The sequence below is a fragment of the Meles meles genome, chromosome 15 (assembly GCF_922984935.1).
Source record: "Meles meles chromosome 15, mMelMel3.1 paternal haplotype, whole genome shotgun sequence".
Lineage (NCBI taxonomy): Eukaryota > Metazoa > Chordata > Mammalia > Carnivora > Mustelidae > Meles > Meles meles.
Window position 1 is genome coordinate 58,188,623 of NC_060080.1, and position 16,178 is coordinate 58,204,800.

The following is a 16,178-nucleotide window of genomic DNA, read 5'->3' on the forward strand; positions in this document are numbered from 1 at the left end:
TAATTTCTACCCATCTCTTCTCACCCTTCGGAGTCCCCAGATCACCCCCCGCCCCATCCTCAGTTCTTGGCCGACACCGCCCTCTGCCCCTCCCCTCCCCCACCCCCTCCCCCTTGGGGCGCTGACTCGCCCGGCTGCCACGTCTCACTGATGACATCACCAGGGCCCCTCGGTCTTAGCCAATCCGCTAGGGGGAGTCCGAGCGAAGTCCTAGCCAGCAAGTCAGCGGGGCGGGGAACAGGGAGGGGCAAAAGGGGGAGGTGAGAGAGTGGGGAATGGGGCGGGCGACAAGCTCTTAAATACGCATGCACCAGGGGCGCGGGGCTTGGCGGGAAGTTGAGTCCTGGCTGCCGCGCCGCACCGTAGGTCTTCAGCGCCCACTGGGTGTTCGAACTCTCTTTCCCGGCGTTCCGCGCGGTGCGGCCACCCTCTGTGCTGTGTAAAGACCCCTTGGTTTAAGGCTTTCCTATTTCCTGGTTCGCCGGCGGCCATTTTGGGTGGAAGCGATAGCTGAGTGGCGGCGGCTGCTGATTGTGTTCTAAGGGGACGGAGTGGGGAAAGACGTTTGCTCTCCGGGAACAGCCTATATCATTCCTCTCCCTCAGTTACCCGTGGCGTGAAGAGTCAGGGCGGCGGCTGCAGCAGCAAGGGCGGCGGTGGCGGCGGCGGCAGCTGCAGTGACATGTCCAGCATGAATCCCGAATAGTGAGTACAGGAGAGCACCGGTCGGCTGGGTCTGTGGGCCAGCTTGGAAAAGCTTAAGGGGGGCGAGGAGGGCTGAGGCAGGGGTGGGAGCCTTGGCTGCGGTGAGGTGAGGGTCGTAGGGCAGGAGATGCTGGCGGCCGGGAGTCGGGCCCCATTGTCTGACGGAGAAGGGGCGGCTGGGGGGAGGGGAGGGGTCGGGCCGGAGGGGTGAGCTGCCCGGGCCTGGACCGGTCAGGTTGAAGGCCTTGAGTTGCCGGGCCGGTACGGAGGAGCAATCTTTTGATGGTGTTGGGGCGTTTGGGAGTCGGTGGTGGGGCGGTGGGAAGGAGTAGCTTCACGCGGAGGCAGTGACTTTTGAAGGAAGACTTGTTTTTAAGGGGAGAGGCTAGGGTGGGAGAGTTCTCCTAGAGGGCACTGTCAGACCCTGCGCCCGCACTCTGCGGAGCTGTCAGAATCGTCAGGGTGGAAACCAGCTTTACTTGTAAATCTTGAGCTTGTTGGTTCTATTCTTTCACCCTTCCGGCCAGGTTGCAGGTAATATGGATGCTTTTCAGGACTGCGTGGGATTGAGGGGAATGAGTAGATGGTGAGAAGAGATTTTAAATTTTTAGTTTTTTAAAGTTATTTCCTGGAGTTCTTAAAGAACTCAGGGGGCCCATTGCCTTCCTGAAAACCTGGACGTTTGTGAGAATTTTTTTTAGAGGACACTGAAGTCATTTTGTCTTCTGTATGTCGAGAAATAACAACTAAGACTTAGGAACAGTTTTCTGATATTATCAAATTAAAGGAAGACTGCTGTCAGGTTGAAAGAGAAACGAATGGGCTCTATGATCTGTAGGTTTTGGGTTACCTGCTTGAATGCTCAAAGATAGGGAGTGAGGTTCCATGACGTGTCATGAAAAGTTAATGCATTTCTTTTTCTTGCTTACTCAAGAAGTCACCACAGCATATGTGACACACTTGACACCTTTCCTGGGAATTGGTGTTCACTTTCCTTGGGAAGACTTCGTTGGGCTCTCCTTAATGGCCCTTTAAAATCTCCTTCAGTTTAGTATATAAATTAATGAATAATTGGAGATTGGATTAGTATGCCTCTTCAGCATCAGAAGGCTTTGGGGGAAAGAGGGAATACTTATTTTTAAAGTAAAAATCAGTATTTTAAAAGCTGAGTATATTTCTCCTTTGGTCAGTTACTGCTAAGCATTTCCCCTTAAAGGTCCACCCATCAGTTTAGCTGACTGTCATGTGTGTGTCACATGGCTCTTGCAAAACGCATTCTGACTTCAAGTTTTGTAATAAGGTGGTTTGATGCCGAAATGTCCTCCTTTGCACTAAACAGAAGCCACTGTATTTCATTAAAATTTTATATACTTTAAGAAGTTGAGTGTTCTCATAGTGCCATATTTGCTATGCTGGCCGTTTTTAATTTCTTTATCAAGGACTCCGAGGACAGAGTTGGTTTTGCACAGTTAGGGAGATCAGGGAGGTCCCTAATTTGGTGGTTTTCCTGGCAGCAGTAAAGTACATGGATTTGCCACTTACAGAGACTTGTAAACCTCCTCTTTTCAGGGAGTTTCTTATATTTGCTACATTTATGTAGTACTATAAATAGATCTTTAGGGTTACTTGAACAGAATCATGACAGATTTAGCCTCTGAATTTGTTTCTCCTTTTGTAAAATAGGATAGTAGGAGTCCTTACTCTTATCAGGGTAGTTGTGAAATTCAAGTATAGGTAAAAGAAAACATAAGAGCACTCTAGGTGGTATACTTCGTTAACATGTATGATATTCCTATAGTGCTAGGATTTAGGAATATGATCCTTACCCTTAAGGAGTTTAAAATGGGCTATAGAAAATAGATAGTTATATATGTCAGATACCAGTAGATCTAGTTTGTTCCACATGTGCAGGATGGATAAGAGCAACAAGATTTCAGAGGAGGATGGAGGGTTGTGGTTGGCCAGTTGGGTTCAGGAAAAATTTATGAAAAGAGACTTCTGAGGGAATTATTAGCAATAGGTTTAGAGAAGTAGTAGGGAAATGAGGATTTTTCAAGGGGGAGGAAGGAAGACTTGTTAATAAATGGCAGTGATAGCAGTTTTTAAGTAAAACCATGCCAAACCATCGGTTAGATTAATGACCTTAACAGAATCAAACCCAGGAATCATTTTTATACTTGTTCTGCCATTGACTAGGCCAGTACCAGGCCTACTATATTTATATTCTAGACTGTGTCTATAAAATAAGAGTTTGGAAAAACCTTTGGAAGAGCATTACTGAAAATTATTTGGAGGGAATGCGCTGGATATTTTATTGGAGAATGTCACAAAGGCAACCAGCAGGCAGATTTTTAACAATGTGACCTCAGCAGTTTTTTCATTCTGTTTTTAATGAAGTTTGTTACCATCATAAAAGTAATTAGTGAAAAATTGGAAAATAGAGAAAAGAAGGAAAGAAATTCTTAGAGTTTTATCACCGAATACAGGTCTATTTACTTTAATACCTTGTTCTGAACTTTAAAATCTTAAATTTTTTCTTAAATTCAAACTTTTAATGGGTGAGTGCCTTTCATGATTCCATGATGTTGTCTTAATACCTACCATTTATAGCTATGAGTATGTTAGGTATATTATATATAATACATGTGTGTTATAGCACACGCTTATATGCTAATGTGAGGGGGGTAGTATACTAGATAATGTTTAAAAGTCCAATCTGGGGGCGCCTGGGTGGCTCAGTGGGTTAAGCCTCTGCCTTGGGCTCGGGTTGTGATCTCAGGGTCCTGGGATAGAGCCCCGCATGGGGCTTTCTGCTCAGCGGGGAGCCTGCTTCCTCCTCTTTCTCTGCCTGCCTCTCTGCCTACTTGTGATCTCTCTCTGTGTCAAAAAAAATTTTTTTAAAGTTAAAAAAAAAAAAAAAAAGTCCAATCTGAATGTTCCTTGGTTTTGGTTATCATCTACTAATTTATCTTATTCCTTTTAGAAACATTTAAAACTGCTTCATGGGTGCCACTGAATTTAGTAATGAAAATGGGTTCTTGACAAAATAGGTTTTGTTCTCTCAAAAGGAACAGGATTTTAGATTATTGGTTGACATAGGATTACTTGTAGGTAGCTTTTTTATTGAATTTACTTTATGATCTTTAAATTGTAAGCTTGTCTTGGGAGTGAGGATGATAAATACATCAGTCAAAGGTTAAATTTTAAGCTGTCCCTTTGACTACTTTCTGTGTTATTTGGCTAATAGGGGAAATGACAACCCTGGGTTATCTTTATAGTAGAAATTAAGGGTAATGACTGATTTGTATAAATTTCAAGTACAAACAAAAAGAAAAAGCAACTGAAAGTGAAATCCGAATAGTGGAAAGATGGAAAAGCTCAGAGCTTTCATTTTTCTGGAGATCTGAAGAAAGATTTTGATTTTCTGAGCTAGGTGGTGAAGCAGGCAGTGATTATTTCAGCACACTGGTTGAGAAAATACTTAACATTATTCTCATTCCAGAAACATTTTTTTCTAATCCATTGGCTTTTAGTGGATTTTTTTAGTGTCAAGGAAATCATTTTGGCTACTTCATCTCTAAGGAATGTGTTAATAAAGTATGTGCACCTATCATGGATATTCCAGTTAACTATAATAGGAAGGACTGTAGTAGTCTACTTGGATCAACTGTAGTTCTTCAATGCAGAAAAATTTTATAGTAAATGCATTGTTTTTGTTTTGTTTTTTAATATGGCTCTGGAGTGATGTTTAAGATTATGGCTCAAGATTTAGTCAGGCTTTTAAACTTTGCTCTTCTGTCATAGTAGACTTCAGGAACATTTGACTCCCCCCCCCCCCCAGCAATGTGCTTTGTATTAATTTGTTTTTTAAGGTAAGGATTTGAATGTAAAAGCAGCTTAATCAGTTTTGTTGTCTGCGTGTCAGTATAATTTCGTTAATAAGTGTGTCATAATTGGCTGTCTTAGAATTTTTACTTAGAACTTTTTTAATTAGAAAAAAAGCATAAATCAACAATAAGTAAGTTGCTTTTTTGTTGGTTGTCGTGATGACGTTTTGGTGGTGTTGGTAGTGGTTTGAGAAATCCAGAAAATTTTAAAGAAGAATAATAACCAGTATTCTCACCATAGGGTATATGATTTCTTAATGTCTGTAGAGAATCAGCAGGTATGATTCTTTGGGTAATGTAAGTTTCTAGGAGCTCTGTAGAATCCACAGAATGAATCTTAAAGAGTTTTGTGTGAATAGACGGTCTCGTAAGATCATTTGAAGATGATGGAAATTTTGCATTTGAAAATTTCTTTTTCATAATTAAGTTAAAATGAGAGTTGACACTTTCTTACATATTCCAAATAAAATTTTTAATGTTTGAAAAGTAATAAAGATGGAAGAGCTTCAGAATCAGATGTTCTCTTGACAACTCTTTAATTGACTTTTGAAGAGAATTTTGCTTTATAAGTAATTTTATGTCTTAGATAGTTCAGTCTTTTTAATTCTGGAAGCAATCTTAGTAATTTGTGGTCTGACATTTTATATTCACATCCTTTTAGCAGTCCCTTGTGTACATGTGTTTTCTTGGCCACTTTTGACAATAAATTTAGGATAGTTTTGCTATTTGTAGTTGTAATAATTTCATTTTTAATAATTAAGAATATTCTTTTTGCTAATGTTACCTACTTTTGTCTCTAATATGTGAAAATATTTAAGGTCTAATAAAATCCTATTTAAAGTTTTTGAGTTTTGTTTTTTTAAGATTTTTATTTATTTATTTGACAGACAGACAGATCACAAGTAGGCAGAGAGTCAGGCAGAGAGAGAGGAGGAAGCAGGCTTCCTGCTGAGCAGAGGGCCCTATGTGGGGCTCCATCCCAGGACCCTGGGATCATGACCTGAGCGGAAGGCAGAGGCTTTAACCCACTGAGCCACCCAGGGCCCCCCGAGATTTTTTTTAAGATTTGCTAAAAAATACTTTGTTTCAAGATAAAAATAAACAAAAAATGGTTATAGAATGCCAGTGCATGAGATATTTTAGATGTGTCACTTACAGTTTTTTTTTTTACCACTCTGTCTGAACTCAATTTTGAAGTTTTAGTAATAGAGTTAGGCAAAAAGCCTTTTTTTTTTTTTTTTTTTTTAAATCTTGCAGGGAGAAGGGAGTGGTCAGACTATTCCACTGTTTTCCTGTAGAAGGTGGAGCTGATACTGCTTCTTTGATGTCTACAATAGAATTTAGGGAAGAACCCCTAGGTCTTTGCTTTTCTTTGGAACTGCTCTGTGTTTCAGATTATAAAATGGTAATGGTGGGGTGATATTTGAAAGGAAAAAAAAATAGTCTTAAGGAGCAAGAGAACAAGTGTTGGTGTGTTGACTGACTTTAATAATTAAAGAAATTAAAGAAATGGGGTTCAAAGGAGAAGTAGGAAATGAAGCTTTCCTTGGTAATTTTGTGACTGGTTGGCTCAGGTGGCCAGAACACTCAGCTTTATTATAATCCAAGGTTGTGATAGGTTCTGATTAAGTTTACTCTGCTCCCTGTTTGTGGACTCCTAATTATGACAAGAAGTATTATATGTAAGTGCCTTTGCTCACATGTGGAAACACCATTTTTTAATAGTAGCTAGTATTTAGCGAGTGCTTACTCTGTGTGCTAGCCGCTTGGCATAAGGTCTTTACACAGGGTATTTAATGCAGTCTGCCCTTCAAGCTAATGAGCTTTACAAATGAAGTTGAATGAATGATGCAGTTGAAGTTTTCCAAGAACAGTGATGGATTCAGCTTGTCTGAATGTATTTCCTTTGAATAACAATAGTACTTAAATGGAATTATTGTCATTTCCACTCTGCCTATAGATATTTTCCAACAACTTGATTAAGGATAATTATTCTTTTTTAAAGTTTTTATTTTAATGCTAGTATCTTAACAGTGTTATATTAGTTTGAGGCGTACAATATGGTAATTCAGCACTTCCATACATCACCTCGTGCTCATCACAAAAAATTCACTCCTTAATCCCCGTTACCTATCTCACCCATCCCCCACTCCCCTCCCTTCTGGTAACCATCAGTTTGTTTTCTATATTTAAGAACCCTTCTTGATTTGTCTCTCCTTATTTTTTTTCCTTTGCTTGTTTGTTTTGTTTTTACATTCCATATATGAATGAAATCATATGGTATTTGTCTTTCTCTGATTGACTTACTTCGCTTAGCATTATACTTTAGCTCCATCCATGTTGTTGCAAATGGCAAGGTTTCATTCTTTTTTTATGGCTGAATAAAATTCCATTAATTATAAATTCATATTTATATATCTTTTGTCCATTCATCAATCGATGATCACTTGGACTGCTTCCTTGGCTATTACAAATACTGCTATAAACATAGGGGTGCATGTATCCCTTTGAATTAGTGTTCTTGTATTCTTTGGATATATAGGGCAGTTATTCTTTTTTTTCTTTTTTTTAAAGATTTTGTTTATTTATTTGACAGACAGAGATCACAAGTAGGCAGAGAGTCAGGCAGAGAGAGAGAGAGGAGAAAGCAGGCTCCCTGCAGAGCAGAGGGCCCGGATGTGGGGCTCCATCCCAGGACCCTGGGATCATGACCTGAGCGAAAGGCAGAGGCTTTAACCCACTGAGCCACCCAGGCGCCCCAGGGCAGTTATTCTTAACCCATTTATGGTTATGTACTCCTAGGAGCATTTGATAAACTCTGTGAACCTGTTCCTTTTATGCATATATGCTCATACATTTTGCATAAAAGTGCAAACCTGAAAATGACAATTTAATTTAAAATCTGGTATTCTGAACTGATGAGTTTTAAAATGTGAGATGTGTTTGGGCATGCTTTATTTTGATGACTTATTCTGTTCTCCTTTTTTAAAATGCTACCTTTGTTTTTCTCATTAAGTTTTTAATACATGAGCCTTGTTTTCCAAGTACCTTGTTTTCCAAGAGCCTTAAAACAGAGGCATACAAACTTCACAGACCATAAGCATTCTCATGAAGAGCAATAGGTCATCTCTTTAGTATCTTTACTACCTCAGAATGCATATGGATGTAGTTAGAATAAATGCCTAACCAAGTTTAAGATAGTCAAGCTTTTGATGGAACTTATAAAAATAGTTGAATAGCTAGGTTTACAAAAGGACATTTGAAGCAGCTTTGTGAAATACATGCTGTGGGTATTTATGCTCTATTTGTAGATTGGTAGCACCTGTCTTCATGAGGCGCAGTTGGTTCATCACTTACTAAAAGCTAATGAAGTCTGAACTCTAAAATTTACCATGCTTTTTGAGCTGAGCTAACTTACTCCCTACTAATGCAGATGTCCTAAGTTAATTTAAACAGTAAATCACACTTTTCTTTATATTTGGTCAGGTCCTGTGTGCCAGTTCATAAATGGTTTGATTTCATTCTCATAGGTTTTTATATGTATGATTTAACTTACTGACATTTTTATCATCTAAGTATATAAAATAAATCATTGAAGGAAAGTGGTGTGATAAAAAACAGTTACTTGGAGTTACAAACCCTGGGTTTAAGTTCAGACTGCCAATTACCTCTGCAAGTTTTTTGTGATTTTTGAGCCTGTTTCTTTATCCAAAACCACTTCAGTTCTGAGTCTCCAGAGTAAACTGTACAGTACTATGCAGGTGTTATTTGACATGTATAATCTAATAAAGGATGTTAGAATATATATGTAAATGGCAAGTGGTTTCAGTTTTAAAGCTTTTCTCACACATGGTTAATCATCACACAATTATGTCTGTTTTTGTCTAACAGTTTTTTCACTACAGATTTTTAAAAAATCTTCCAGTAAATGCATACATATATGTGTGTATACACACGCACACACATGCACACACACTCAGAGTTAATTTAATCTTAGAAGAAAGCTTGATAAAGAAAACAGCCAGCCCTTTCTCTGTCACCAGTAAAGATTATGCTGAGGGTTGAGGGGTTTTTGTTGGATTTTTTTGATTATGAAACATGGACTCTGCTCCCAGGTCCTTACCAATTAGTTAAGAACATGACTCATGCTCAGACAAGTATAATCAGTATCATAGCATTAGCACAGACTAAATCTTGTGATACTTTCAAAGAATAGAGTGGCAAAATAGTGCAAAAGATTTAGGGAAAAGGCCTGTGATTTCTAGTATTAACGGAAGGTTTGATTTAGCTGGGGAGTAACAGAGCAATGTTGAGCAGCAGGACTTTCCAGAACCCTTGGTGCTAGTAGTGGGATGTGGTCAACAACTAAGAATTTGAGTTGTTACCACAAGCCATAAATTTTATATATGTATATTCTTTCTCTCAGTCCCAGGAAGAAATAGTGTCCTAGTTTTATAGATGGAGAAACAGAGGCAGAGAAGAGTTAAATGGCTTGCCTAGGGGCGTCTGGGTGGCTTAGTGGGTTAAAGCCTCTGCCTTCGGCTCACGTCATGATCCCAGGGTCCCGGGGTCGAGCCCCACATCAGGCTCTCTGCTCAGCAGGGAGCCTGCTTCCCCCTCTCTCTCTGCCTGCCTCTCTGTGTGCTTGTGATTTCTGTCTGTCAAATAAATAAATAAAATCTTAAAAAATAAATAAATGGCTTGCCTAAGGGCTTTCAGAGTAAATAGCAGAATTGGAATTTTAACTCAAGGGCCTGTGATTTTACAGTCATAGTATGTTGTTCTAATTTAGTGTGTGTGCTTAACTCCAGGAATTTAAAATCTGAGCCAGTTAATTAAGTGATTAACATTTCTGCGGTCAGTTTGTTTTAAAATTCATGATTAGATAGGTCTTTTTAGAAATGTTAAGGGTTTGTGAAGTACATGCTATAAGGTACATATTATGGTCTTTGATTTTCTTCACATCTTGTGCTGGGTTGATATTTAAAGCTTCTTTAGGCTTGAAGTTAATTATTGCATCCATTCTCAGTTTTTCTACTCTCCTGCCTGTTCTTGAATATTGACACTTGGGGCCTAAGAAGTCATGGATATCTTTCTGTGAGTAAAAGCAGGTGAAGCAGAGAACTGTCTTTCTTTTGCTGGAGAGGGCACAATTGCTGCAGACCCTGTTACTCTTTTATGTGTTACTAGGCTTTGGGAGTTGTGACTGGTGTGATCATAGTATGTAACAACTGTTAGTTGCATAATTTTTAAATTTTCGCTTTAGATTTCAGTAGTGAACTCATGATATTTTGTCAGCTATTTGAACAGAAGCTTGGATAAATAGCTTCAGAGTTTTTGTCAAAGCACTTGAAGGTTTTCATCAAGTTACCTTGCAGTTTGGAGAAGGGAGGAATGATAATAATAATAGCCACTTATTGTGCTCCAGTATCGTGACAGATACTATGCTACAGGTTTTAGAGGCATTATTCCTAAATATTTCTAATGCCTAATTATTTCTTACTACTTCTGTTCCTGATAAGAAGCTTAACTGGATGATAGAGGGTACTAATGGAATTTCTTACAGATGAGGAAATTGAGGCTCATGGTGGGGAATGAGTACCTTGTCTCAAGATCTGACAGCTAGTATGTGATGGAGTCTGGAATTCAAATACAGGTCTTTCCAGCTCTAAAACCCACGCAGGCTTTGAGAGATAGAAGAGGTAGAGGATAACACACCTCCTCCCTGGCATAGTTTTCAGCAAATACTTGTTTTATAGGTTGTGAGACCATCTATCTACTTTCTTGTACACTTGAATGACTTGGGATTTCTTTAGCACTACCAAACTTTCCTTCACTTTCTGAATTCCTGCTTCAAATTTTTAGAACACTGTTCTAAACAGAGCTAAAATGGAACCTGGAAAAAGTGATTGTCTCTAAATATCAAAAATGTGTAACCTTTAGGAGTAGGTTATGGGGACAGTTTTTAAAGAATTGCTTGGCTATTTCCTTAAATTTGGAGGAATGGCTCTTTTACTCTCAGATTCTTGATAATTGATTATCTTGACTTTATTTTGACTAACAGACTGCTTTTGTCCATAGCTGGAGGTTTATTTTATTTAGTGTAACCCTCAAAGTAATTAATATGTGCTTTATAAAATTCAAACAATGTAGAAACATGTGAAGGAATGAAAAGTTCTTACCTCTTTTCTCCAGCCTGATGGTCAGTTTTGAATTCTTTCCTGTGGAGCATACTTAAAGTGAGTGAGGAAGAAAAGTGGGTGTTAGTCACAATTAACTGCAGCCCAAAATTTTAATTAATCATTCTATACTCCAAAGTCTAATAATGTATAATTTAATAGTGAATTAAAATTTGGCCACTGTGTCATGATATCATAGTCATAATTTTGTTTTAGATTTTATTTATTTGACAGAGAGAATGACAGCAAGAAAAGGAACACAAGCAGGGGGAGTGGAAGAGGGAGAACTGCAGGAAGCCTAATGTGGGGCTGGATCCCAGGACTCTAGGACGATGACCTGAGCTGAAGGCAGACGCTTAACCATTGAGCCACACAGGCGCCCTGTTTTAAATTTTATATGTGAGCTTAGGCTATTCTCAAGTATGATATTTATAAAAAGGTAAAAATAACATTCCCATCATGCAAGTGAATTTGCAGATAAAAAACAAATTTACTTTCCACTGAACTTTTGAAAATAGTAGGCCTTTTCTAAGGTATATTTATATTATAGGTGATGTTATGAAATTTGTATTTTGGGGGTACTGTGTGGATAAAAACAACTTTATGTTATAGTCCTCCACTGTTTTACTTTTGCCTTTTCTTCCTTCCAAAGGTTAGGGTGATGAAAGTTTGTTTAAATGTCAGTCAACTTTCCTTTATAAAATATTCACTGACATGTGAACTGTATCTGATAAATTTTATTTCAAGGGGCGCCTGGGTGGCTCAGTGGATTAAGCCGCTGCCTTCGGCTCAGGTCATGATTTCAGGGTCCTGGGATCGAGTCCCGCATCGGGCTCTCTGCTCGGCGGGGAGCCTGCTTCCCTCTCACTGCCTGCCTCTCTGCCTACTTGTGAGCTCTCTCTGTCAAATAAATAATAAACTCTTTAAAAAAAAATTTTATTTCATAAAAGAAGAAAAAAATGTTTTTCATTTAACCCAAAAAGTTGATTTCATATACTTGTGACTGTATTGGGAATGTGCCAGTGCTATCTGCTTATAATCTCAGTCCTACTCTCTACCTGCTTAGAAATCATATCTGTTATGACAGTTACGCTGAACAAATTTGCAAAGGTGTTAAGTCTTTGAAAAACCCTCTAATTAACACTTTTTCCTCCTCAACATTTTTTTTTGTTATAAGAGTAATAAGAGCTTAATGCAGACTTTGAAAAAAGTATAAAGAAGAAAATATCAATTATAATCCTAAAATTTAGAAGTATCCATTTCCCCCCATATTTTTTATGTATGTGAAAATTTAAAAAAAAATAAACATGTGAAATGGGTTATACTAAGTAAAATGTAATTGTTTCGCATCAGAGTGTTTCACATAAACAGTCTTTTTAGAGATTTTAGAATTTCCAGTAGCATTTTATTTTACTTTATTTTTTTAAGATTTTACTTATTTATTTGCCAGAGAGATAGAGAGCACAAGTAAGCAGAGCAGCAGGCAGAGGGAGAAAGAGACGCATGCTCTCCGCTGAGCAGGGAGCCCAATGCAGGGCTGAATCCGAGGACCCTGGAATCGTGACCAGAACTGAAGGCAGCCGCTTAAACAACTGAACCACCCAGGTGCCCCACCAGTAGCATTTTAGATTCAGACATAAACAGATTAATGCCTTACTACATATTTTATGTATGCAGTTTGGTAACTTCATGAGAAGGAAACCATTTTACCTAAGTACAGTTTTGAACCAAAGTTTATTTTAGTAACTTTTTTAAAGTACAGTGCTTCATACTCTCACAGTAGTGTAGTAGTATGCTTCATACTCTTGCAGTAGCGTCTTTTTTAAAGGTACAGAAAATTTTCTGTTAGTGCTTGCATGCAAAAATGATAGAGGTATCAAGATTATGTCCAGATCTTAAATAATGGAAATAAAGAATCTCCAGTGATGCTAAAATAGACCATGAATTGAATTACAGAAGAAACTGATAGCAAAAAATTTTTCACTTGGTTTATTTTTGATGCCCCACAATCCAGTTGTTAAAGGCTGTTAATTTCCCCAAATCTACCCCTTTCTGTCTAGCCTTAATCTATGTTAGTCTTATCTTAACTTTCTTAGCTTTCTCACTAATTATCTCCTTTTTTTTTTTTTAAGATTTTTTTATTTATTTGACAGACAGAGATCTCAAGTAGGCAGAGAGGCAGGCAGAGAGAGAGAAGGAAGCAGGCTCCCTGCTGTGCAGAGAGCCAGATGTGGGGCTCCATCCCAGGATGGAGGCTTTGATCCACTGAGCCACCCAGGTGCCCCTAATCGTCTCCTCTTTAAATTAAAATGTATCATCTGCTTGTGTTGTTCCAGGTTCAAGCAGCTCATAAGAATTTTCCCTGAAAATAAAAATACATGTGCCTCAAAAGCACCTGTTAAGATTTTATTTTATGGATTATAGCAGATTTATGATTTGTTGATTTAACTTGAGAAAACACAAAGTATGTGTCTCTTTTAAAAATATCAGGAGCTAACTTTTCAATATTTTATTTATTTGACAGAGAGAAATCACAACTAGGCAGAGAGGCAGGCAGAGAGAGAGGAGGAAGCAGGCTCCCTGCGGAGCAGAGAGCCGGATGTGGGGCTCGATCCCAGGACCCTGGGATCATGATGTGAGCCGAAGGCAGAGGCTTTAACCCACTGAGCCACCCAGGCGCCCCAGGAGCTAACTTTTCAAAGAGATTTTTGTTTTGTACCCATTTAACTAATGCCCTCATACTTTGTTTTTTTAAAACCTTTTTATTTTGAAATAAATTTAGATTTATAGAAGAGTTATAAAAATAGTACAGAGAATTCCTGTATACCCTTCACCTAGCTTCCTCTAATGTTAACATCTTTCATACCAAGGTACATTTATCAAAATTAAGAAATTAACATTGGTACATTATTAACTAAACTACAGACTTTTATTGCAGTTTCTTCAGGTTTTTTTTTTTTTTTAATGTCCATTTTCTTTTGCAGAATCTAGTTCAGGATGCCGTATTGTATTTAGTTGTCCTATGTGTTAGCGTCCATCACTCTGTGAGTTTCTCAGTCTGTTTTTCAGACTTGGTCTTGACACTTCTGAAGAGTACTTTTAGGTATTTTGTAGAATGTCCTTCAATTTGGATTTGTCTGATGTTTTCTCATAATTGGACTGGGGTTTTGGACTTTGGGAAAGATACTGTAGAGGTGAAGCACTCTACTCACTACATCATATCAGCGGGTACATGATATCAATATGACTTATTCTTGGTGATACTCACCTTAATCACCCAGTTAAGGTGGTGTTTGTCAGGTTTCTCCATTGTAAAGTTACTGTATTTCCCTTTCCATATGCTTAGAAAGTAGTCATTAAGAGCCCACACTCAACAAAATGGAATTAAGTCCAGTTCAAAGAATTGGTGGACATACATTAAAGCCACCACTGCAGTAAATATTTGGGGGGACATACTTTGAGGCCATGTAAATATCCTGTTTTTCCTTAAAGTTTTATTCACAACTTTTAGCATTCACTGGTGGATTTTGCATTCAGTAGTTTCTGTGGTGATCTATTGATATGAGTTTCTATTTCTCTAATTCCTTCTACACATGTTATTTAGACTCCTGTAAAGAAGATTGGTCTCTTCTCCCATTTATTTATTTAATAATTGATAGCAGTATGAATTCATGGATGTTTATTTTATTCTTTGGCTTATAACCCAGTACATGGTTGTTTATTTTGTGGCTCTAGTTATTCTGCCTTGACCAATGATAGAACCTTCATGTTGGCTTCTCTGTCCTTTTGACATGCCATGTCCTCATCTATTTTTTTCACCTAGTTTTATCCGAAATGTTAAGCAGTGATGGCTGTAGATCTTCCTTAGTTATATTTTACAATGAAAGAGACCTGATTAAAAATGCAAAATTAAAATGTTCTCTGATCTGTTAGCATGTGCTTTGTAAAAGGCACAATGCTTGATTTTGGATACACAGAATAAGTCAGTTTATCTTCACACTCAGACAGATATGTCAGACGCTCAGGTTATGATCCCAGGGTCCTGGGATCGAGCCCCGCTTCGGGCTCTCTGCTCAGCGGGGAGCCTGCTTCCTCCTCTCTCTCTCTCTCTGCCTGTCTCTCTGCTTATTTATGATTTCTCTGTCAAATAAATAAATAAAATCTTTAAAAAAGAAAAGAAAAAGACTAGAGGAAGTTCTCATTTGAGAACAGTGAATAGGATTTACTAGAAAATCTAAAGTAGAAGAGTGTTATTAAAACTGTGACTATATTTCTAAACTGGAATAATCCAGTTTTTTCATTTAGGTCCAATTATATTGTAAACTAATCCAAGATCTTGGGGAATAGAGGAAGAATACATTTAAAGTCTCACCATTTGCTAAATTATTCTTTTTTTTTTTTTTTAAGATTTTATTTATTTGACAGAGAGAGATCACAAGTAGGCAGAGAGGCAGGCAGAGAGAGAGAGGGAAGCAGACTCCCTGCTGAGCAGAGAGCCCGACGCGGGACTCGATCCCAGGACCCTGAGATCATGACCTGAGCCGAAGGCAGCGGCTTAACCCACTGAGCCACCCAGGTGCCCCTGCTAAATTATTCTTGACTCTATACCAGAATTCTCACCTTGTGCTCTCTATTTTTAGATTTGCGTATTTTTGTCAACATTTTTACTGTGTTATTTTATAAATTATAGTTAGAGAGTATTATTAAGCAGTCTCAAATCTCTGAATTCTCTTAAACATTGAGAATATTAATAACGTAGAAATAAGGTACTACAGTAGTAGGTAATTGTATTTTATTACTATTTTTTTGGTGGTGGGTAATTTTAAATGTCCCAATACAAGTAACATGCTCTTGATCACACTCTCCAGGTATGTTTATTCAACAAGAGAAAGAAGTCTGTGAGATTGATTTTGTTTCCCATTCACCTTCATGTCTCTTATGTTAGTAAAGCTGATTGTTTGGGAGAGAACAAAGTAGTCTTTAGCAATAATTATCTCATTGCAAAGAAGAGGGTGTAACTGTTCATATTATTTATAATAGCTGTGAATCTTAAATTATCAGAAATTCATAAATTAAATATTTTATAATAACATCATTAAAGTTAAAAAGAATGTGATAATTGAAAAAGTTGATTTTTAGAAAATTGACTATTAATTTCATTTAACCATAATGTAATTTGTAACACACTTACTAGGTAGCATTCCTGTTGTTTCCCAGCATTGTGGTTACTCTGAAATAGAGAAGTTGATCTTTAAGGTAATGGATGATACCTCAGGCACATTTGTGGCCCAGTGTTGTCCTTTATTGTAATGGGTTACAGTACAGCCAATTCAGGGGGTGTTTTTTGGATGTCTGGCACAGTGCTCTGGGAGATTGGTTAATTCAGGGCATTAGTTGTTTCTAAATT

The 16,178-nt window shown here is 38.0% G+C and overlaps 1 protein-coding gene across 1 annotated transcript in view; it reads left to right on the forward strand.

The window, feature by feature from the left end:
• The first annotated feature begins 350 nt into the window (after window positions 1-350).
• Window positions 351-16,178, forward strand: part of RAB1A (RAB1A, member RAS oncogene family) — a 32,981-nt gene continuing 17,153 nt past the window's right edge. The window contains exon 1 of the mRNA XM_045978623.1: window positions 351-705. Within this exon, the coding sequence (XP_045834579.1) occupies window positions 683-705 (23 nt within the window). The 5' untranslated portion in view covers window positions 351-682. The remainder of the gene's footprint in view (window positions 706-16,178) is intronic.